General features: G+C 49.3%; 1 protein-coding gene across 6 annotated transcripts in view; it reads right to left on the bottom strand.

Annotated features, from left to right (window-relative positions):
* Window positions 1–20,249, bottom strand: part of LOC137436580 (14-3-3 protein beta/alpha-1) — a 49,691-nt gene extending 29,442 nt beyond the window's left edge. Inside the window, exons 1-3 of one of the 6 annotated variants that reach the window (XM_068130504.2) lie at window positions 19,656–20,249; window positions 19,198–19,495; window positions 16,292–16,415 (exon numbers count right to left, since the gene is read on the bottom strand). In XM_068130504.2, the coding sequence (XP_067986605.1) occupies window positions 16,292–16,415; window positions 19,198–19,491 (418 nt within the window). In that variant the 5' untranslated portion in view covers window positions 19,492–19,495; window positions 19,656–20,249. Of the gene's footprint in view, window positions 1–16,291; window positions 16,416–19,197; window positions 19,564–19,655 lie in introns of all 6 variants that reach the window. The other 5 variants (XM_068130503.2, XM_078786575.1, XM_078786574.1 and 2 more) reach the window with 5 other exon arrangements.
* Window positions 20,250–24,989: the final 4,740 nt, after the last annotated feature.

Here is a 24,989-nt window from a genome sequence, read left to right as displayed (position 1 = left end):
GTAATACAGTGAAAAAGCCGCGCCGGTAAATCTAATAACTCTAAATCGGGACGTCCCCACACGACTGACAGCAAACACGATACGAGGGAGATTATGAATACAAAAATAACACGTCACGTCGTTCAAATGTACGCGGATGCGGCTTATCTGTCTTTCGTCGTCTTGGTGGCGGCCGTCCACACCGCTCCTTTTGGCCCGATCGCACACCACCAGGTCCTTCGCTCCAAGCTCCACGAGGCCCCGCTCCAAGCACCACGCGTCCGACGCGTGGCCAGCAGCTTCACACGAGGACGATCTCCACAAGGCCCGTGCACCAATGGTTCAACGGAGGGCTCGACTTGCAACGAACTGCTGCGAACTGCCGCGTGCTCTGTGGGCTTGGTGTGCTTGGTGTGTGAACGAACTCTCCACCAACTGCCTTCGGGGAGCTTTTCCACCAACTGCCTTCGGGGAGCTTTTCCACCAACTGTGTCTCTGCGTCGACTGTGCGCTCCAACCAACTCCTACGAACTCTCTGGTGTCTGCCTGCGTCTGCCTGCGTCTGCCTGTGTACTCTCTGGACTGCCACGAAATGGCGTCCGACCGTCGCATATATTGGTGGCCGATGACGTCACATTGGCGCACTCCTCAGCCAATCACAGCCTCCCAACTCGCCCAGGTCACGCCCTCTGCGGCATGCGACTCCTGACATCTCCCGTCCGCGACCCCCCCGCGGTCGTTTTGTAACACGTGCCAGCGAGGTTGGTAGGCCTTTGAGGTGCGAACGGCGGCGGCCAACCGTGGCGGTGTTTTTGGCCTGGTTTCCTGTCTATTTATTACGAAGTCAATGTCAGGGAAAGGGAATTATTTAATGTTGCGCTAAGGACCTAACTAATGTTTATGTGGTTTGCAGTGCCATAATGGACAAAGGTTTGACTACCAGGTGAGACTCACAGGGGCGTTACCTTTAATCCCTCACTATTTAACACTCGGACCTCCAGGTAGATCCACAATCATACATCTTACCCCGACAAACGCCTAAACATCAAGAACTTATTACATGTAGAGTCCCTGTCATGACAGCCGAATACCTACCTATTCAGATCTACCTAGCTCTAGATATTGCTCTACCAAATTCATAACACAGCCCCCCCCCTGGAACCGTAGCTCCTGCAAGGTTCACCGCAGGCGCTACCATTCCAGCCTTAACACTTACTGTCACACACTTAATTAACCTATGAAATAAATCAGGAAGGGCTGTGGGAAGTGAGTCGGACTACCTACCTACACTTCCTTAACATGCTGAACCCCTTAACCATCATGCAAGTATGTACATTTTCTTCGTTGTTCCTGTGGAGGGAGGAAACAACAACACACAACACTAACTTAACCACAAAACTTAACCATCTTTCCAAACTCAAAACTCTAACCTTTGTACATACCCCGGTCTACAGACCGCGTCCCCCGGTGGATGCCACAAGACACAACCTTACCTGCGGGGCCATCCCCAATGCATCCCCCTAAATTTCCACGGGCCCTGTCCAGATGTTACAGGTGAGTGACACGGCTCGGTGGATTTCGCCCACATTCATGCTACACAGACCCCTTAACCACTCATTCTCATTCCATAGGTCATCAAGGCATTTCAAAAATCAATAAGGTTCTTCTTCAATACACCCCCCTGCAGGACCATGGCATTGATGTCATTCACGTGTGTGTGCATTCCTCAACTAGGCAGCGGGGAGGTACCGCACAAAAAGATGGTGGGGGCGCATCAGGCTGTGGTGCCCGCAGTCCCAAAAACAAGTCAACCGACTTACAAGTTCATTGCCCCCCCCCCCCTTTACCTCTTGGCCCCATGACAGCCCAACAGCCCCTTTCCGCCGTTACCTCGCCGGTGAGGGTCTCCACACACACCAGGCTCCTTTGCCTCCTGCTTTCGCGCAGCAACACGGGTCACCGGGGGACTTCCTCACCCCGCGGCGCCCAACCAGACCCTCCACCGACGAGCTCCAATTTCCAGTTACCACCGGCTGCCAGGGGTAATTGCCGCAGAGGGGGGCCCGCAGGCATCGCTCCTCAGAGCTTGCTCTGTACCTGCGGACACACACACCTTCCCCACCCACAAGACCCCAAAACACACTTCCTCCCCGCTGCCATTCAATTCTCCACACAACTCAGCACAATTCAGTACAATTCATAGATGGTGTAAAAGGTGTTACAAGGCTTGCCATGGCCTGCCAATGTGAAATCCCATTCACAGTTCGAATCATTGAATCCTTACACATTTCCATTAGCACATTTCCAAAAAGCACAATTATCGCCCCTCATTATCTCCAATAATCATCACTCACTCTCCAGGTTCCACTCTCACGACCACATCAAAACACCTAACCACAACACAAAAACATACGCCACCCACAAGACACTGTGTGGCTCCCATTCCATCCCCTCACCGGCCATGTCATCACTCGCTCTCACCTCCCAACTCCAAATTACATGTCCCCAATTTCCCAAAGCAAATCCTGAAGCCTGGGACAGTACTCCTTAAAACACTCACCTCAAGTGCAGGTAGTTGCAGGTTGGTCAGGTCCAAGAGTGTCATCCACCCATACAATTCCCAAAATTTCACATTGGGCCTACCAAATACTTCCAAATTTCTCTTTTGTCCCCACTACACTGGCAGGTATGTGGATCCGCATCCAACGGTGATCATCACTACACAACTACCTGTGGCCACGACAGCTCTGCACCTCTACCGTGCAAGGGTCACCGGGACAAGGTGAGCAGTCAAAACGCCAACATGGCCCATGAGTGTCCATAAGGGTGCGACCCACCATCCATCCTTCGGCCCCCCTGCGAGGAACACAGCTGCAGCAGCCCCAGCTGGCCAATGTGGTGAGCACTTGCTGCCAAAACACACACTACCGCACACACAACCTCGGCCCTGGGGGGCACGGTCGCAGTGCGTGGCATCCCTACAGCCACGTCCCCTGCACCTCCCCATCATCCCCCAGTCCGACTACAGAACTGCAGCCCCCCAGTGCTCACCCACACTTGACCACACCAAGGTCCAGTCAACAGCCATGCTCCACCAGGAGACCCACCCAGAAGACATGGTCCACACGCCTCGGACACGCACAGCACCACGTTGACCCTCAGGCTACACAACTACATCCCCATAATCCCGCGTCCCAAATATCAGCACAGTTGCCCCCGCAACCAGTTGAAAGCTGTGTCCTGCTACCCTATTAATTTCATCACAGCCTCCAACACTTTGGTCTGCACACCTGGATCAATAATGGCGTCACTGTACAGTGTCCACCATGACATTTCAAAATCCACCCTTAAATTTGCATCTAACCCACAGATTACCCATGCCAAACATTTGTCACATTTCACTAACCTCACCAAAGAAAGATGCTTTGCCATACACATGCCAGCCGAGCATGGCCCATATGCTCGGCTCGTTACACATCTCCCGATTCACATCCCCATGGCTCTCTTCCCAACCCGAGAGTCCATAAATCATAACGGAGCATCTGTGGAAGGTCACTCACACCATCACGTTCCACAGATGCCCCAATGGTTGTCCGGCAGGCTATCTCCATCCCTGTCCATTCGGTTTGACCCGCGTCCATAGACCAACCACCATGCCAGGTCACCACATGCTGGTTGTCCCAAAGTCTCAGGGAGAGGGTGTCAGGTCGCATGCCCGGGTGATCACTACATCAGGCCCAAGCTGGCCATCTGCGGTGCCACCACCAAAGCGCGACCCACAACACCTCCCCCTAGTGGTCCTCAATAAATGCCATCCCAGGCTTGAGAAACCACCTCGGACCCCTCTGGAGGTCTTAACCCCCACCAGGGTCCGGTGACCCTGCCGGCCCGAGCCACCAGCTCGGACGGCGCCCCGACAGACAAGGGACGCCACACTCCACCAGACCCCCCGTGGGACCCAGGTCGTACCTCGACACCCAAGGCTGGACCCACGTCCAAATCTCGCCATCACAGCCCCCCAGCTGGCCGGCATACCCAAATTTTGAAAGGGGCAACTTTTGCCCGAGGCCATCCCCCATGACCTCTCCATGTCCAAATCCCGCAGCCCGGGGACCAATCCCCACCATGGCTGCTCCAAATCACTTTCCCATTGTAATTTTATTTTAAATTTTCTTTTACAAATTTTCATTCCCACTGCCAAACCGCAGCTGCAGGGAACAACCTCTACCACCGGTTGTTCTGCCCCTCCCTGCAGTTGATCCAAATTCCCTACAGGGACCAAATCTCCAGAAGCTCTATCTCCCGATTCTCCAAGATCCAAATCCAGCCCGGAGCCAACACACTCCCCCAACTGGTTGTCCAATTTTGGAGCCTCTGTTTCCAAATAGCAGTGTACAGTGAGCGTCCCCTCGGTCATTCCAACCACCTCCTCGGACCAACTCACCTCATCACCCAGGCTCCTTTGGGCCTGAACAAGCTCTACCTCCATGGGACTGTCACAGGTCTCCAGCCGCTGGATCAAATCATCCTCATTACAAATCATTCCTGGCCCCGCCAGGCTTTGATCAATATCCCCAATAAATACACGGTCCGGCTCTATCGCATGGACCCCCAAAAACTCTACCCCCTCTTGCTCCGCACCACCGCCCTGGTGCTGCACAATTCCAAATTCATCCCCCGGTTGGGGTGTTGTGACATCCACACGGTCCCGATAAACAACCAGGCCAGAATGTGGGAAACATTCCTCATTACAACTCTCACATTCCAAATTTCCTTCCCCGCTCACCTGTGGACACTCCACGTTTACCTGCAGGCATTCCCCATCTACCTGTACACATTCCCCATCCACCTGTGGACATTCCCCATCCACCTGTGCACCTGCGGTCTCCCCATCATCCCCCATTTTGTTTGCCAGCCCATCAATTTTTATACTCCATTTCCGCCATTCCCTCCCCTGCGACTCCATTATATTTTCCATCCTTTCCATTATTCGAAACAATTGACCCAACATCTGGTCGGTTGTCGGGGCCGTTCCTACTACTCCCGACTCCCCGGTGGGGGAGGGGGATAAGTTGGTGCTCGGGACGGGGGAGGTTCCAAGGCTCACCTCGACATTTAATTCCCCCATTTCCGGCTCACTCCCAACGCTGACGGAGGCCTCGCTGCGTACTTCCATCTCATCAATTTCCGACATCCGCTTTTCGGAAGGTCGTTCCCCGCACGCGTATTTATTTCAATACCAAAAACACAATTTAAATTTGACGAAGACGCGATATCGCGCTCCGTATGCCCAATTGATTACTAAATTTCTCCGCCTCGCCTATAAAAATTTTGCGTTCGAACGTCGGGCGCAATGTACGCCCGACCGTGTCGATGTCTCCCCGCGGACAAAAAAATTTGTCCGACCGTGTCGATGTCTCGCCGCGGACAAAAAGTTGTCCGACGGGTTCAAATCCCACTCCTGACACCACTTGTTACGCAACTGTGATTAACACCACAGTTACGGATGGCCGATTTGCGAGACTTTAACTCCCGAGGCGAACACTCAATGGCGGACTCAAGTTCAACACAAACGCGCGGAATGGCGGGACACAGCGAAGGCTCCGCAACCTTATCTATTAAAATCAAACACCCAGGAAAACTGCGTTCAGATATATATATAGAAAATAATATAAGGATTTATTATCGAATAGTAATACAGTGAAAAAGCCGCGCCGGTAAATCTAATAACTCTAAATCGGGACGTCCCCACACGACTGACAGCAAACACGATACGAGGGAGATTATGAATACAAAAATAACACGTCACGTCGTTCAAATGTACGCGGATGCGGCTTATCTGTCTTTCGTCGTCTTGGTGGCGGCCGTCCACACCGCTCCTTTTGGCCCGATCGCACACCACCAGGTCCTTCGCTCCAAGCTCCACGAGGCCCCGCTCCAAGCACCACGCGTCCGACGCGTGGCCAGCAGCTTCACACGAGGACGATCTCCACAAGGCCCGTGCACCAATGGTTCAACGGAGGGCTCGACTTGCAACGAACTGCTGCGAACTGCCGCGTGCTCTGTGGGCTTGGTGTGCTTGGTGTGTGAACGAACTCTCCACCAACTGCCTTCGGGGAGCTTTTCCACCAACTGCCTTCGGGGAGCTTTTCCACCAACTGTGTCTCTGCGTCGACTGTGCGCTCCAACCAACTCCTACGAACTCTCTGGTGTCTGCCTGCGTCTGCCTGCGTCTGCCTGTGTACTCTCTGGACTGCCACGAAATGGCGTCCGACCGTCGCATATATTGGTGGCCGATGACGTCACATTGGCGCACTCCTCAGCCAATCACAGCCTCCCAACTCGCCCAGGTCACGCCCTCTGCGGCATGCGACTCCTGACATCTCCCGTCCGCGACCCCCCCGCGGTCGTTTTGTAACACGTGCCAGCGAGGTTGGTAGGCCTTTGAGGTGCGAACGGCGGCGGCCAACCGTGGCAGTGTTTTTGGCCTGGTTTCCTGTCTATTTATTACGAAGTCAATGTCAGGGAAAGGGAATTATTTAATGTTGCGCTAAGGACCTAACTAATGTTTATGTGGTTTGCAGTGCCATAATGGACAAAGGTTTGACTACCAGGTGAGACTCACAGGGGCGTTACCTTTAATCCCTCACTATTTAACACTCGGACCTCCAGGTAGATCCACAATCATACATCTTACCCCGACAAACGCCTAAACATCAAGAACTTATTACATGTAGAGTCCCTGTCACGACAGCCGAATACCTACCTATTCAGATCTACCTAGCTCTAGATATTGCTCTACCAAATTCATAACAATATATATATATATATATATATATATATATATATATATATATATATATATATATATATATATATATATATATATATATCTATCTATCTATCTATGTGCAGTGTCTGTCTTGTCTTGTCACTGAACGACTTTCTCAAACTTTTGTAAAATCGTACCAAACTTCTGGAGTGCACATATCTCTCCCGTCGGTATGTCCTAAGGGTATGTTTTTTTTAAAATTTTCCAATTATTACTTACTAGGGCATGCCCGTACGTGGGTGCCCGTTCCTTGCCAAAAAAAAAAAAAAAAACGCTACCCGTACACTCTACCCCGCCCGTACGCCCGTAAACAAAAAAAACAACGCTCTTCGCTTCCGCCCTTCGCTCTGACTGAATTGGGAGAAATAATGCGCATAAGAAATCGAGAAATTATTATTTTCTCCGGAAGAAATCGAATTACGAACCGTAATGGCGCACGCGCTTGGCTCGGCTCGCTCTCACATCGGCCACACCTACGCAACAACGCGTTCTGTGATTGGCTGCCGGAAGTGCAGTCTTCACTGTCCGGAAGGTCGCAAATCGCAGTTACGATGAATCGCAAATTAGTTTTAATTAGTTTTAAAACATAGTTTAACGGCAACATAGTTTTCCAACGTGAAATAAATGAATACGCTCTCAAATGTGCCGTCCGAGGCAGAGTCTGTTCGCCACGTTCGGCACACGTGATAGCTCACTGCTCTCTGATTGGTTGAATCGTTTTTTGGACATAGCTCGGTAACTACTTCTCCGATTAATATGAAACCTTGAAAAGGCACATCCTCGGGTCCCCAGCAATATACCTGGCAAGTTTAAAGTATATCGGACCCGTGGTTGTCGAGAAACAGCGGTCACAGACATACAAACATACATACAAACATACAAACATACACACAGAGATTACTGGAATTATAGATAGATTATTATTTTTTCGGGGGAAAAAAAATTTTCACCTTAAGTTTTCAACTTCAATTGTTTATAAAATGTGATATCACGTATATTACAAATACATTTGTGCAAAATAATTGTTTGAATTATGATTGGTTTAAACCATGACAAAACGGCAACTCGGGTACAGTCATTTATCTATACTAGGGCATGCCTGTACTATATATAAGCTAGGACGTGCCCGTACGTGGGTGCCCGTTCCTTGCCAAAAAAAAAAAAAAAAAAAAAATTTGTGTAGGGGTGTGTGTGTGTGTAAACATCCTAGGGCGTGCCCGTACGTGGGTGCAAAAAAACATGCGTGCAAACAACAACAACAAAAAAAAACTTTGAAACCACGTGGCAGTAACGACCACAGAACCCCCCCCCTCTATTTACATGAATGGTTTGGTCCATTCGCAACGACCACAGAACCCCCCCCTCTATTTACATGAAATGGTTTGGTCCAAAGCGAACGGCTTGCGGTGTTTGGTAAAGAAATCGCCATAGCTCGGTAACTACATGTCCGATTAATTTCAAACCTTGAAAAGGCACATCCTCGGGTCCCCAGCAATATACCTGGCAAGTTTCAAGTATATCGGACCGGTAGTTGTCGAGAAACAGCGGTCACAGACAAACATACACACATACACACATACAAACACACATACACACATACACAGAGATTAATGGAATTATAGATAGATATCTACACATCTGGGCAGTGTCTGTGTTGTCACACAGTGACACCCACCTTTGTACCCTTCACCACTCACCAACAAAACACACCAGATCATTCATACACACACATCCACATACAACACCAACGAACCACCCACCTACCCTTACAACATACACCACTCAACATACAAAAACACACACTCATGCAAACACACACCCCCTCACTCACATACACCAAATAAGAAATAATAATAGTAACAAAAAAAACCAAAAAAAAAACCCCACAACCAACCACCTACCCTTATCAACATGCACCACTCATGCAAACATGCAAAACCACACCCACTCATGACCTACTCCAGCAAAAAACACACACACACACACACACACACACACACACACACACACACACACACACACACACACACACACACACACACACACACACACACACACACACACACACACACACACACACACACACACACACACACACACACACACACACACACACACACACACACACCACAATTTCTATCCCGTAACCTCAACCGACACCATTCGCCGTGCCTCCATAAACTTCCTCCATATCCAAAGTGAGCCTTTCAAGGCAACCTGGGCCACCTTGTCACACATCCTCCTTCTTTCTGTCCCACACACTCCAAGCCGAGCAAGAAATGCAGAAAAGGAATTTGCAATATTCCCTCTACACCCCACTTCAAATGTCTGACACGAAACTTGCCAAACCTTCTCCCGGCACTCTGCCTCCAGCTCACTGTACTTTCCTCTCTTCCTCTCGTGCACCTCCTCCATGTTCTCTTCCCAAGGTATCGACAATTCCCCTAAGATGACCTGTCTTGTTGCACCTGACCAAATGACAATGTCAGGCCGCAACCTTGTCACACAGATCTCCTCTGGGAATACCAATTGTGGCTTTAGGTCTGCCACCACCTGCCAATCACAAGCATCTGCCAGCCCTCTTGCTTTCTTCCACCTCCTCCTCCTCCTCCTCCTCCTCCTCCTCCTCCTCCTCCTCTTTCCACTTGGCCCTCTTTGACAAACAACACTCTCCCCCAACAGTCTCCTTCTCCACTCTTCTCTTCTCTTCTCTCTCTCTCTCTCGACCTCAGCACCTCCACCGCCAGCACCTGATCATGAATGAATGATCGTTTTAAGGCCATTTTCCCCGCTAGAGCGGGGGTTAGCCTTGCAGGCCCCATGACAATCATGGTTCCCTGTTTGAGACAATGTTTTTAAGGCCGGATGCCCTTCCTGACGCCAACCCTTGGTCACGCTCTTACGATGCGCAGGGATACGGTGTACCTATTCTAAACCGGGGTACACACCGGGATCATTCATCCCAGCAAGCTGGTACTCAATTTACCGACCTCGGAAGGATGACAGGCTGAGTCAACCCCCCTGGTGTTAATTCAGCAATCGACCGGGATTCGAACCCAGGATCCTAGGATCCCAAGCCGGCACCCCAACCGCTAAGCTAAGCCACCAGCACCTGATCATGTCGCCACCATATACAGACTTGGCATTTAATATGGAATATTTTTTTTGTGGGGGTGAACTTACTTTTCAAGATGACTTAGAACCAAAAGTTCATTGGAATTATGTTGAAATTATTCTAGATTTTGTTAATGTGACCTTTAAAAGAAACAAAAACCACATTTGACATTTCAAAGCAAATAAATTGATCCTTGAAAGTGATGTAAACTGATATCGTACTCAATTCACGGAAAGTACTGTGTTAAACTTCTGTACGTTTTCCAGAAGTATCTCTTTATTTTGCACATTAGCCAAAAATTTTTTTTGACAAAAACAAAAGTTAAATTACGACTGGGATTACGGACAGTAAAATTACAGTTCAGTACTTCGTGTAACCCCCACGAGCATTCAGGAGAGCACGTACACGTTGAGGCATGCTGTTCATGAGATTTGCCAAGGTTTGGACAGGAATCGCTTGCCATGCAGTTACAATAGCCTGCTGCAATTCACGCACAGAGGCAGGCTGCTGGTCCAAGTTGTCGATTTGACGTGTTAATTCTGCCCACAAGTTCTCTATCGGATTCATATCCGGGGACATGGCAGGCCACTCCATATGCTCTACACCACGGTCAGCAAGAAAGTGTTGGATCATGCGAGCACGATGAGGCCGTGCATTGTCATCTTGGAAGACAAAGTTTCCTCGAAAGGCTGCACAAACAAATGTAAGCAATGTTTCTTCCAGAACGGCCCTGTGCTTGAACTGGTTCAGGTTTCCATTCAGAACAACCAGGTCAGTTTTGCCTCCTGCATGAAAAGCAGCCCAAACGGTCACCCCACCACCTCCAGCTTGGACTCTTGGCACTTTCCAATCTTCGTTGTAGGCTGCATGCACTTGTCTGCGCACTCGGACGCGGCCATATTGACGATAGACCAGAAATCTAGACTTGTCACTGAAGATCACGTGATTCCAGTGTCTTGGGTGCCATTGACGGTGCTCTCTGGCCCACTGCAATTGGCGCTGGCGGTGTTGTCTGGTCAGACGTGGCTTTCTCAGGGGACGCCTGGCACGATAGCCTGCTTGAACCAGTCGTTGGTTGACTAGCCTTCTGGATACAGGCACATTTGTCAGTTGCTGCCACTCAGCCCTAAGCCGATTAGCTGACTTGGTACGGCCATTGCGGACTAACCGGTGCAGCTGGCGATTATCCCTCCTTGTGGTTCTGCGGGGACGTCCTGACCTCGGTATTGGAGTAGGGACACCCCTCTGAGCATTTCGTTTCAGGATCTTTGACACCTGACCTTGAGTGATGCCATACTGCCGAGCAATAGCACGCTGTTTCATGCCGGAATTTCGTAAAGCCCCCACCCAGATGACAAACAGCATTGTCGAGTTGACGGACCATCTCCAGGGGAAGCGGCAATAACTTTTGTAGATGTGCAGCAGTTGTTTTCCACTAATACAGAATGCAACAACCCGTATATACCTGATTGTGAAGCCAATCGTCAAATGTACCTGTCCGTACATTTTGTCACGCCACCTGTGATATAATCCTGTTATTGACTTCTTGCTGCGACAGACAATCAGTGACATGGTTCTTTTAACAAAGAAATCACCGAAGCGTAAAAGAAACTCACCAGATTGATATACCGAGTTCAGAAAGTAAACCCAAGTCAAGGAAAAAAAAAAATTCCATGTTAAATGCCAAGTCTGTATATATTATATTATATATATATATATATATAATTTATATTTTAAAAAAAAAATATATATATATGGCATGTGTGTGCACATGCGTGAAAATGATAAAGAAACCAGGGTTTGGCAGTCATCCACGAAATTTTGCAGACGTGTTGGACTGTTGGTGGTACCCAGGGTCTTAGGAAGATTAGCCACGCCACAAAATATAATTGGCCTACCTCCCCTACTATCCCCCCTACCTTCGCCCAAGTTGCTCGCGAAGAAAGCGGGTGTTTCGAGGACAGCATATCAAAATGATAAATTGAATTTGTATCTTTTTTTTTTTTTTTTTAACTGAGTGCGGAATTTTTCCTTCATGCAATAAGAAAATATGTATTTTTTCAGGCAAACTGAATAAAACATCTATTGTTTCGAAGGAACATAGGAACTCGAATGCCACTCCGTAGAGAGCATACCTCCACCTGGTTGGCCATATCACTCAATGGTGAAGAATCACTTTTAAAAATTCTACTATCTGGATCCGGATCTGGATCTTCACCAAAATTGAATTGATTCTTCCTTGTCACTCACACAACCTGTCCAACAAGTTTCGTCCAAATCCATCCATAACATTTTGAGATACCCTGTTCAGATATCCTGCTGACCATAGTTTTTGGCCCTATCTCCCAGTGGTGAAGAACCACTTTAAAAATTCTAGTAGCCGGATCCGAATCTTCACCAAAATCTAATAATTTCTTCCTCGTCACATACGCTACATCTCTGCCAAATTTCGCCCGAATCCGTCCACAACTTTGATATATTGTGTTCATAAACGGACAGACAGGGGTGAAAACATGACCTCCATCCACCTTTGGTGGTGGAAGTAAACACTTAAAAAAGAGAGAAAAAAAATAGATTATTGAACAATGACGTGGGCCACGATTGCGGCCAACAGCACTCAAATTGTTAATGATGGAGACAAAAAAATGAAAATCATGCAGGAGCAATTCCTATGGACAGCCGTCAGAGAGGTGGGAGGTGTGAACAAATCTCAATGAGCTTTAAAATACAACAGGAAATTATAAATTTCAGTTCATGGTTCACAACTTGCACTGAACAAGTAAAATATGTCGGCTTCTTTCGACCACAACTTTGAAGAGGACAATATAGATTATTTCCATCGACTACCAATGAAACGAGTCCAAAAAAACAAAACCTGTGTAAATTGGTTTTCAGCATGCAACAACAGCATGTATAAATTGGTGTTCTGCCAGACAGGTGATTAGGACAGGACTACTTCGTCAAGTGTCGGGCCTAGTAATCCAGTTAGTGAAAGACTTGGGCCAAAAACTTTCCCTGTCCAATCCCACAAGAATGTGGGAATAAATGTAGCCATTAAAGAATGTGATTAGGACACAGGGAAGAAAGCTAAGCCACCAGCTGGTCACAAGGAGCAACTGATTACCTTGCACATTAAGTAATTCTCCTTGACATACAATAACTCATTAAATGCTAATATATACTTGAAAGACGTATGGTTTGTAATATTTAAATATTTATTATATGACGTTTGTATAATTTGTTTTTCTCTATACTCCACGACAGACCCATTTTGCAGAATTGCTTGGAAGCTACCGTTGATGTACTGGGCAAGTGTTCTTGACGAATCTCACAATATTGATTTGGCCAGTGCACAGGTGAGGCTTCGAGAGGCAGGGGGACGACACAGGTCAAAGGGGCAGTGGCCGGAGGTCAATGTGGCAGGGTGGCAAACCCTCCAGAGCAAGGCTTCTTAACCTGGTGTCCATGGACCCCAGGGGATCGGTGGGGTTGGTCCATGGAAAAATAAAATATATAATATCATAATTGAAAGTATCTCCCAAAAAACATTTACAATCACACAAACAAATTGGTGGCTGCGGTGTATTTAATTACTTTGTTGTGGTCAAGACAATGGAGGCTTCTCTTCCCGGCTCTGCTAATTAAACTCACCAATACGTATAACCGGTAAGACTTAAGAAACTTGCCGCACGAAGAGACTGAAGAAACTTGCCAAATCACATAAAGGATAGAATTTTGATTCATTTGACAACCCTGGAAATTTTTATTTCAAAAGAGCTGAAGCCTGCTGCATGGATTCGTAATCCACTCCTCATTGATCTGAACAGTCTCAATGATGCTAATTTGGCAAATAATGATTTTATTGACTTGTGAGCTCAGAAAATGGTAAAAAAAGGGTTCTGAGCAAAAATGTTGGCGTTCAATGATTGAGGGATATCCTGTACTTGCGAAGCAGGCTCTGCAGTCTCATCTAGTTTGCAACAACTTTTTCTTTTATTACTCCCGCCAGGGAGTAACACCATCCCTGGTGTTGGGCTAGCGGCTAGGGTGCCGGCTTAGGATCCTAGGATCCTGGGTTCGAATCTCGGTCGATCGCCGAATTAATGCCAGGGGGGTTGACTCAGCCTGTCATCCTTCCGAGGTCGGCTAATTGAGTACCAGTTCACTGGTAATTCCCTGTTTGTCGTTGAAGGCGGCAAAAAGGGTTGGCGTCAGGAAGGGCATCCGGCCGTAAAACATTGCTTCAAAAAGGGGACCAAAAAAACAACAACTACCACGGTCCCCGAAAAGGCCAACCCCCGCTTTGCGGGGAAAAATGGCCTCTAAACGGTGGTTTTACTCCCGCCAGGGAGTAATGCATTCAATCGTGTCCATGTGTGTGTGTGTTCGTGTGTTTGTGAACAAGATATCTGGAAAAGTTCTGAACGGATTTGGATGAAAGTTGGTGGGATGATTGCCCTTGGGATAAGGAAGAATTGATTAGTTTTTGGTGAAGCTCAGGATATTATTCCGGATTCAGGAATTTTTTGAAGGATTGTTTACCATTGGAAGATCGGGCTCATTTTTTTAAACATTATCTTCTATATATATTCTATATTTAACATTGTGATATGAAAATAGTTTTCATATTTGTTGTAAATGTAGTTTAAACTTGTGGTTATGCGCTAGAGCGGTGTATTTTGTTAGCAGCGTCGTCTTCAAGGTTCTTTTTTTTCTTTTTCTTCTTTTCTAATAAAGACATATTCTGTCATTTTAAAACCACCAAAGTGTGTATTAGGTTTCCCCGTTTCATAAAATGTATCGGTTGATACGTATTATGCTTTAAAACTGTTGTTTTTTTGTTTTTGTTTTTTTTACCTCAGAAGAGATATCAACATTTACCTCAGCGAATGTCAATCGCGGTGTCAGTATTTGATGAACTTATAAAGACTTAGGTGAGTTATAAGTGTGACCAGCATGTGCACGGAATTCTTCCCAGAAGAATGAGTGGTCGCATTAGCTTGTACAACTTAAAATGAGCGAGTTTTGTTTTCACGTTTGGGCCAGTTTTACATGTTGTATCCCGAAGGAATGAAACGAACGTTTTTCCTGGCTTACAATTTTATTTGAAGTCACACATGCCTCAAAATACACTCACTTATATAGAATTGAACGCTGAATCCGAAAATGTAAGTGAAATTGCCTTGTTTTTTTTTTAACATTATCTTCTATATATTCTAAATATATATCTGTGCAGTGTCTGTCTTGTGTTGTCTTGTCTTGAGTTGTCTTGTCTTGAGTTGCGTTGTCACTGAACTACTCCCTCAAACTTTTGTGAAATCGTACTATTCCAACTTGCCCCACAGCGGGAGTATGCGCTCTACTGAGTGGCGTTCGTTTTTTTTTAAAGTTTTTTTTTTTGTAAATAACTATCCTGGGCATATGTTTTTTTTTTGTTGTTGTTTTGTCTAAATTGTTACTGGAGCCTTATTATTTAATTGGGTCCATGGGTCCATGGGTAATACTTGGGGATCTGGGGGGGTATGTAGGTTCAAAAAGTTTGAGAACCACTGCTCTAAAGGAAACCCAAGGTCAAGAAAATGCAAAGTCCGTGAATCATCAATGACCAACGAGCATATTGACGATCTATTCTGCTGACGACATCACCATCCTCGGATGGTCCTTTTTGAATTATCATGTCACTGTCATTGCTCCTACAAAGCCTGGTGTTGGGCTAGCGGCTAGGGTGCCAGCTTAGGATCCTAGGATCCTGGGTTCGAATCCCGGTCGATCGCTGAATTAACGCCAGGGGGGGTTGACTCAGCCTGTCATCCTTCCGAGGTCGGCAAATTGAGTACCAGTTCACTGGTAATTCCCTGTTTGTCGTAAAAAGGCGACAAAAAGGGTTGGCGGCAGGAAGGGCATCCGGCCGTAAAACATTGCTTCAAAAAGGGGACCAAAAACAACAACAACCACGGTCCCCGAAAAAGGCCAACCCCCGCTTGCGGGGAAAAATGGCCTCTAAAGGTTGTTTTTTTTTTGTCATTGCTCCTACAAGCCTTGCAGACTCATTGTCCAATATCAATGTCACATTCATATATTCAATCACGGTTATGACACGCCCAAGACCACTCAAATGCAGCACTAAATTTAGTGTGTATGTACACCTTATCTTCACACAATTGAAAATGGCTGGGCCAGTCTTCACCAGATTTTGTAACCACTGACCCTGACCCCTGCTGGAAGGAGGAGGTATTGAAGGTGGGAACCGATATGCCAATTCTGAAAACAAATCCTCTTGCTCCCATAGGGAGTGGGTATTATGAGCTTTAAAAGCAAGTGTGAATGCTGTGGGGAAGGGGAAGGAGTTCAGGGGGAGAACATACTATTTTTTTCTTCGCCTTGGGCCACCTCCGCCAGGTATCGATAATAATCGCCTTTCATCTTCAGGTAGAACACCTGACTCTCCGGTTGTTTTGCATGTAGGATCAGGTGATCCTCCAGAAGCGTCTAGAAAATCCAAGGCAAAACAACCCACATCAGTAAAGCCATCCACCCAACACCAAAGGTTGACAGTATTGTTCAAGTTCTCAGAAGTGAAGAATAACAAATAAATAAATAAATAAAACAACCACGTAAAGGAAATAAACAAAAACATCATATATAAGGAAGTCAGGGGTGGTGTGAGGAAATGGTAAAATGATGAGAGAAGTGGAATGGAAAGGAGAGGGAAAGAGGAAATTGTCTTGTTTGATGGCATAAATGCATATGCGGCCCCTTCCAATGCGCAAGCACACCGATGCACTCCCTTCCCAACCCCTCAGCCCCCATCCCCTTTCACAACTAATCGTCCAATCAAACGAGAGTGTCAAAGCTTAAGCTCCACTGCTGTCCGTTTTCAATAAGGATTTATACTCTTTTTCAATCGGCTCACATTCCACTGGCAGCAAGAGATTACGGAATTGCTACGACTACAAGTAGAAGACCAGGAAAAGTTTAAGGGAAAACAACCTAAAACCAGTCAAAGCTTGAAACCGATCGCATGATCTACCGATCAAAACAAATTGGTATTTATTGTGGAACAAGCAAAGGGTTGAATGGGGTCCGACGAATTACCCAAATGAAAGCACAATGTACCCAAATGTGAGTCGTACTAGTTAGTAACCCTAACCCAAACCCTACCCTAACCCTAACAACCTTCATTATCTTCATCGTTTTCTTGGACGTGAAGAAGCACACCGTAACGTTTTACTGCATCAAATAACCTTCCTTTATGTAGTACGACTCACATTTGCGTACATTGTGCTTTCATTTGGGTAAATTCACTTACATTTGGGTACATTTGGGGAATTCGTCGGACCGGGTTGAATGCGTTTTGAGCACGATATACTGTAATTATAAGGCCAGCGGTTAGGAAGACAGCGAGCACGAGGCAGGAAGTGGCCGGCCCCACGGTAGGGAGCCAGCGAGCACGAGGCAGCGAGTGGCCGGCCCGGCGGTAGGGAGACAGCGAGCACGAGGCAGGGAGTGGCCAGGCCGGCGGTAGGGAGACAGCGAGCACGAGGCAGCGAGTGGCCGGCCCGGCGGTAGGGAGACAGCGAGCACGAGGCAGGAAGTGGCCAGCCCGGCGGTTAGGGAGACAGCGAGCACGAGGCAGGGAGTGGCCAGGCCGGCGGTAGGGAGACAGCGAGCACGAGGCAGCGAGTGGCCGGCCCGGCGGTAGGGAGACAGCGAGCACGAGGCAGGAAGTGGCCAGCCCGGCGGTTAGGGAGACAGCGAGCACGAGGCAGGGAGTGGCCGGCCCGGCGGTAGGGAGACAGCGAGCACGAGGCAGGGAGTGGCCGGCCCGGCGGTAGGGAGACAGCGAGCACGAGGCAGGAAGTGGCCAGCCCGGCGGTTAGGGAGACAGCGAGCACGAGGCAGGAAGTGGCCGGCCCCACGGTAGGGAGCCAGCGAGCACGAGGCAGCGAGTGGCCAGGCCGGCGGTAGGGAGACAGCGAGCACGAGGCAGGAAGTGGCCAGCCCGGCGGTTAGGGAGACAGCGAGCACGAGGCAGGGAGTGGCCGGCCCGGCGGTAGGGAGACAGCGAGCACGAGGCAGGGAGTGGCCGGCCCGGCGGTAGGGAGACAGCGAGCACGAGGCAGGAAGTGGCCAGCCCGGCGGTTAGGGAGATAGCGAGCACGAGTGGCCGGCCGAGAGGGAGACACGGTGAACACGAGGCAGGAAGTGGCCAGCCCGGCGGTTAGGGAGACAGCGAGCACGAGGCAGGAAGTGGCCGGCCCGGCGGTTAGGGAGACAGCGAGCACGAGGCAGGGAGTGGCCGGCCCGGCGGTTAGGGAGACAGCGAGCACGAGAGACCGGCGGAGAGGGAGACACGGTGAACACGAGGCAGGAAGTGGCCGGCCCGGCGGTAGGGAGACAGCGAGCACGAGGCAGGAAGTGGCCGGCCCGGCGGTTAGGGAGACAGCGAGCACGAGGCAGGAAGTGGCCGGCCCGGCGGTAGGGAGACAGCGAGCACGAGGCAGGAAGTGGCCAGCCCGGCGGTTCGGGAGACAGCGAGCACGAGGCAGGGAGTGGCCGGCCCGGCGGTAGGGAGACAGCGAGCACGAGGCAGGGAGTGGCCGGCCCGGCGGTTCGGGAGACAGCAAGCACGAGGCAGGGAGTGGCCGGCCCGGCGGTAGGGAGACAGCGAGCACGAGGCAGGAAGTGGCCAGCCCGGCGGTTCGGGAGACAGCGAGCACGAGGCAGGAAGTGGCCAGCCTGGCGGTTAGGGAGACAGCGAGCACGAGGCAGGGAGTGGCCGGCCCGGCGGTAGGGAGACAGCGAGCACGAGGCAGGGAGTGGCCGGCCCGGCGGTAGGGAGACAGCGAGCACGAGGCAGGGAGTGGCCGGCCTGGCGGTAGGGAGACAGCGAGCACGAGGCAGGAAGTGGCCGGCCCGGCGGTTAGGGAGACAGCGAGCACGAGGCAGGAAGTGGCCGACCCGGCGGTTAGGGAGACAGCGAGCACGAGGCAGGAAGTGGCCGACCCGGCGGTTAGGGAGACAGCGAGCACGAGGCAGGAAGTGGCCGGCCCGGCGGTTAGGGAGACAGCGAGCACGAGGCAGGAAGTGGCCGACCCGGCGGTTAGGGAGACAGCGAGCACGAGTGGCCGGCCGAGAGGGAGACACGGTGAACACGAGGCAGGAAGTGGCCAGCCCGGCGGTTCGGGAGACAGCGAGCACGAGTGGCCGGCCAAGAGGGAGACACGGTGAACACGAGGCAGGGAGTGGCCGGCCCGCCGGAAGCCTTTACCAGAACGTCCCAACAGATGGTCTTCAGCTCTTCTTCGACCCTTTCACGATACTTCTGGGTCATGCTCAACCTGAGTTCGCTGCTCTCCGATTTCTGCTCGATGCTGCTGATGACCCTCCAAGCGGACCGCCGGGCTCCTACCACGTTCTTGTAGGCCACAGATAGGAGATTTCTCTCCTCGTTGCTTAGGTTCGCGCCCTGTTCCGTGACGGCCTTCATGGCTTTCGCCATGTCGTCATAACGCTCCGACTGCTCGGCCAGCTTAGCCTTTTGAACGAGATCTCCACGGGGCATGGCGCTGGCGAGGAGAGGGCGAAAGGAAAATTGAGGAAGATAGCAGCAAACACGCCCCACTGGTCCGATCTGCTGCGGAACAAAGGACGGGTAAGAGAGGAGGGGTGAGAGGGGAGGAAGGCAGTGAGAGGAGCCGAGGCAAGGGAGGGGAGGTGACGACTCACCAATCTGACGATGAAGTAGCCGTAGGAGAAGAGAGAGAGAAGAGGAAGAATAGAGCACGTAGACGGAACGAATAAAGGCGCACCCAGGCGGAACGTGAGGAAGAACGAATAAAAGCACTCGAGGGGAACGAATAAAAGCACACCGAGGGGAACGAATAAAAGCACACAGAGGAGGAACGAATAGAGGAGGAACGTGACGTGAGGAATAACGAAAAAAACGCAACGAGGAGGAACGTGAGGAAGAACGAATAAAGACGCACTGAGGAGGACGTGTGGGGGAACGAATAAAAGCACACCGAGGGGAACGTGAGGAAGAACGAATGAAGGCGCACCGAGGGGGAACGAATAAAATTAAAAGCACACCGTGAGGAAGAACGAAAACTGCGCACCGAGGGGGAACGTGAGGCTGAACGAATAAAGGCGCACCGAGGAGGAACGAATAAAAGCACACCGTGAGGGAACGTGAGGAAGAACGAAAAAAGCGCACCGTGGAGGAACCCGAGAAAGAACGAGACCGAGGAGGAACGAATGTAGGGACACTCGGCTCGGAGGACAAAGAACACCGAAAACGAACGAATAACAAAGTGAGGGGTAGGAATAAGGAATATCAAGTGCATAAATATATTACATACGCAAAAAGGGAAAATAAAAAACACACAAACGTTACACGAGACTGGACCGAATGTGGACTCAAGTATCAAGTAAAGTATCGAATATATCGAAGTATCGATACTCATGTATCGAATGTGAATATCCCAAGTCCACATTTATTATTAATGTCTCATCTCAGTCACATTTTCAATGGATGTTAATATCACGTCATACTATGGACAAGGCACATGGGGACTATCGTCTTGCTGCTGTGATTTCCTTACTATTCTCGCGAGATCTAATAAAACGAGATCTCATAAAGAACACTGTGTGTTGTTGCTCTCTGATCGCCACACCTATGGGCGTTGACCAATGGGGAGGAAGGTAGGATATGTCTCCGCCCTCCACCACCCAGCCCAAGCCTTCATACGTCATTATGCAGCGGATTTTAAGCCTGAGGACCGAGTTCATAATCTTATCTTGAGCTTTAATGGTTGAATGGGTCAACTCGGTAAAGTGGGATGTGCGTTCTCAAAACCTCCCATATGGTTTCATTTGGAGGCTAATTACACCACGAGAGCAAACGAACGAGTAACACCACCTAGATTATAAAATAACAACCAATAAAGTTTTTAAATACAAAAGGATGTCGGGATGGTGTGCCAATAAATAACCCTTTTCAACCGAAAAAGGAAATTTGGAAAATTGTCCAAAATTTGGAAATCCCTACAAACACAGCCTTACTTTCTTATCATTATATATGATGTAACAACATAGATTCTCACTTTATCCAGCTTCATAATATATTAAATAACCATTTTAAATCAGATATTAACACTTTGAGCTATAATTTGGTTGTAAAATTATTTTGATTACATCATCGATGATGCCACCAGAGCTCAAGAGGTCATCTATCTTAAAGGGAAGTAAATATTGTTACGTTTGTAGGGGGTAGACAATGATTACCAGCTGGGGGGCTGCGTGGGCAGGATTTGGACGTGGGGTCCGACCATGGGTGTCATGGTACGACCTGGGCCCCATGGGGGGTCTGGTGGAGTCCCTTGTCCATCGGGGCGCCGCCCGAGTGTGTGTCTCGGGCCAGTAGGGTCACCGGACCATGTCTCGGGCCAGTAGGGTCACCGGGGTTAAGACCTCCGGGGGTCCGAGGTGGTTTCTCACAGGTACCTGGGATGGTGTATTATGAGGACCACTAGGGGGAGGTGTTGTGGGCCGCGATTTGGTGGCGGCACCTCGGACGGCCAAAACGGGCATGATGTGGTGACTGCCCGGGCATGCGGCCTGACAGCCTCGCCCTGAGACTCTGGTACAGCCAGCATGTGGTGACCTGCCATGCTGTGCTGGTCTTTGGACCCGGGTCAATCCGCATGGGCAGGTATGATATAGCCCACCGGACAACCATTGGGGCATCTGTGGAACGTGATTGTGTGAGAATTATCTTCCACAGATGTTCTGTTGTGATTTGTGGACTCTCAGCTTGGGAAGAGACCCATGGGTTTGATGGAATCGTGGAATTTGGGACGAGCCGAGCATATGGGGCCAAGCTCGACTGGCAAATGTATGTGGAAGCACCCTTCTTTGGTGAGATTAGTGAATTATGAAAAATAATTGGCACGATAATCTGAGGGTTAGATGCAAAATTTAAGGGTGAATTTTGTGAGGCCATGGTGGACACTGACAGCAGTGACACCATTATTGATCCAGGTGTGTTAGACCAAAGTGTTGGAGGCTGGGACAAAAATGGATAGAGTAGCAGGACACAGCCTTCAACTGGCTGCGGGGGCGACAGCGCCGATATTTGGTACACGGGGTTGTGGTGATGTAGTTGGGTAGTCTGGAGGTCAATGTGGTGTTATGGGTGTCCGAGGTGTGTGGACCTTGTCTTCTGGGATGAGTCTCCTGGTGGAGCATGGCTGTCAACTAGACCTTGGGCATGGTCAAGTGTGGGTGGGCACTGGGGGTTGCATGTGAGTGGACTGGAGGATGTGAGAGGTGCAGGGGACGGGATGTGGATGCTACGCAATGCGACCATGCCCCCCAGGTCCAAGGCCTTGGGAATGGTGGAGTTGGCAGCAGGTGCTCACCACATTGGTCAGCTGGGGCTAGTGGAGCCGTGTTCCTTGCGGGGGGTGGGAGGGGGTGGTGGGGGCGACGGATGGATAGTGGGTCACACCCTTATGGACACTCATGAGCCGTGTTGGCGTTTCGGCTGCTCCACTTATCCCGATAGCCCTTGCACGGTAGAGGGACGGAGCTGTCGTAACCAAATGTAGTAGTGTAGTAAAGGTCACCGGGGGAGGCGGAGCCACATACTTGCCAGTACAGAAGACAAAGGGGAATTTGGTGGAATTTTATAGGCCCCATGGTTAAATTTGGAATTCGGCTAGGGTGGATGACACTTTTGGACCCGACCAACCTGCGGACGGGTGAGAGTGATGGCATGGCCAGTGAGGGGATTGGTGTGTGTGCCACAAAGTGTCTTGTGGGTGGCGTTTGTTTATGTGTCGAGGTTTTGTGTTTTTGTGTGGTCGTGAGGATGGAAATTGAGTGATGATTATTGAAATGTGTTTGTGAAATGTGAATGGGGATTTCACATGTAAGCAGGCAATGGCAGCACCTTTTTATGACATATTTTCATGGAAATATGTGGTTGAGAATTGAATGGCAGCGGGGGGACGAAATGTTATTGTGGATTCTGTGGGTGGGGAAGGTGTGTGTGTCTGCAGGTACGGATCAAGCTCTGGAGGAGTGGTGACTGCGGCCCCCTCTGTGGTAATTGCCCCTGGCAGCCAGTGGTGTCTGGAAATTGGGAGCCCATTGGCGGTGGGGTCCGTTTGGGTGCCTTGAGGTGTAGAGACCCTTGGCGACCTGTGAGGCTGTGTGAAAGCCTGAGGCGATGGAGCCTGGTGTGGAGAACTCCCCGGCGGGACTACAGCTTAAGGAGCTGTTTGGCTGTCATGAGACCAAGAGTTAAATGGAGGGGTGGGGGTGGGGGTTAAGAAGTCATAAGTCGGGCGACTTGTTTTTGGACTGCGGGCACCACAGCCTGAAGCGCCCCCACCATCTTGCTTGTATGGTACCTCCCCGCTTCCTCGTCAAAACGCATACACATGTGTAATGACATCTATGCCATGGTCTTGCATAGGGGTAAAATATGTGCTTTGGTGATTACTGAAATGTGTGTGGATGGTTATGGGATTTGTGTGAATGGATGGGGGCGAAATCCACTGAGCCATGTCACTCACCTGTAATACCAGGACAGGGCCCGCGGAAATTTGGGGCACATTGGGATGGCTTCGCAGGTAACATTGGGTATTGTGGCATCCACCGGGGGATGTGGTCTGTAGGAAGGGGTTGTGTAAATGTTTTATTGAAATTTTGCTATTTTTGGTTAAATTTTGTGGTTAAGGTGGCGTTTTTGTGTATTTTGACTTTTTCTTCCTGCCCCAGGAGTTAGGAGCAATGACTTCAAGCTTTGTAAACATTTGGAATGTGAATTGTTGCTTAAAGTGGTAGAACGTTAAGGAGAAATAAGTAAGTAGCTATGGCTTGCTTCCCACAGCCCTCCTAATTTATTTCATAGGCTAATTAAGTGTGAGTCGGTAAGTGTTAAGACTGGAATGGTAGCACCTGCAGTGAACCTTACGGGAGCTATGGTTCCAGTGGGGGGGGGGGGGGGGCGAGGGGCTGTGTTACGTTTGTAGGGGGTAGATAATGATTACCTTAGAGCCAGGTAGAGTGTATAGATTTGTGTGCTCCAACTGTCATGAAGAAGAAGAAACCTCGATGTATAATAAGAAGGAAATTTGTGCCGACTGTATGTCGTGGAAGAGCTTGTATCTTCGTCCCCATGAGAGGGGTGGAGTTTGTTAATTAGCGAGGGATTATGGGTAAATTAATCCCCTGTATGTAATTGCCTCTGTATCCCTTTCCTGTGTTCCTTATGACACCGCACTACAGACACCTAGTAAGAAATCAGCCATCAACCACACTAATTAAAAACCAACCGGAAACCAGGCATCAAGCACTATCGCTGATAACACCGACTTGGTGAGCGCAGAGGCAGAAAAGGTCTGTGAAGCCATGCCTCAAAGAGCAGTGATTGGCAGGGATTTGATTGGCACAAGGACTGGTAAGATGAGACTCACTGATAGGAGTGGAGACAAAAACGTCGTGGGATGACATCAGAGCCTCAAGTACAAAATAGGTGGAATGGCGGACATTTTCCCTTCTCGTTCTGGATTCCACAGCGAACGATCGCTATTGCTCTTGCGCAAGGAAGCTTCATCACGAACGGTCGTGTTCTGACATCTTGATAGTGATCGTGAGTAGGAAGAGCTGCGGACCAAGAACTGCGGTTTCCCGCACACGGACAACAAAGACGAGCGCGGCTGGGCGAACGTGGGGTGCACGAGGCCTAGTTCGCGCCCATGGCAGTGCAGCGAACGCATTTTCCCGCCAAGGCCTCAGACACTCTTTGACGATTCCTGATGAGATACACCAGCCGATTTAAGCTAAGTGCCACAAACTACACGTATTTATTTTACAGTTATTTTATCCTTTGTCTGTATTCTGGTCTGTATGGGAGCGCTCCAATGAGGAATATAGTTTTATCAGCTGTCCTTGTTACCGGCATTTTCTTTCCTTGTTACCTTGTTACTGGCAAAACCTGTTTATTTTTGTACATTTTAATTCCGTCTTGATTTGAGTTCATCATCACAGGTG

Source organism: Myxine glutinosa, chromosome 11, assembly GCF_964187855.1.
Source record: "Myxine glutinosa chromosome 11, kmMyxGlut1.1, whole genome shotgun sequence".
NCBI classification, from domain to species: domain Eukaryota; kingdom Metazoa; phylum Chordata; class Myxini; order Myxiniformes; family Myxinidae; genus Myxine; species Myxine glutinosa.
This window is presented reverse-complemented; position numbering and strand designations above follow the sequence as displayed.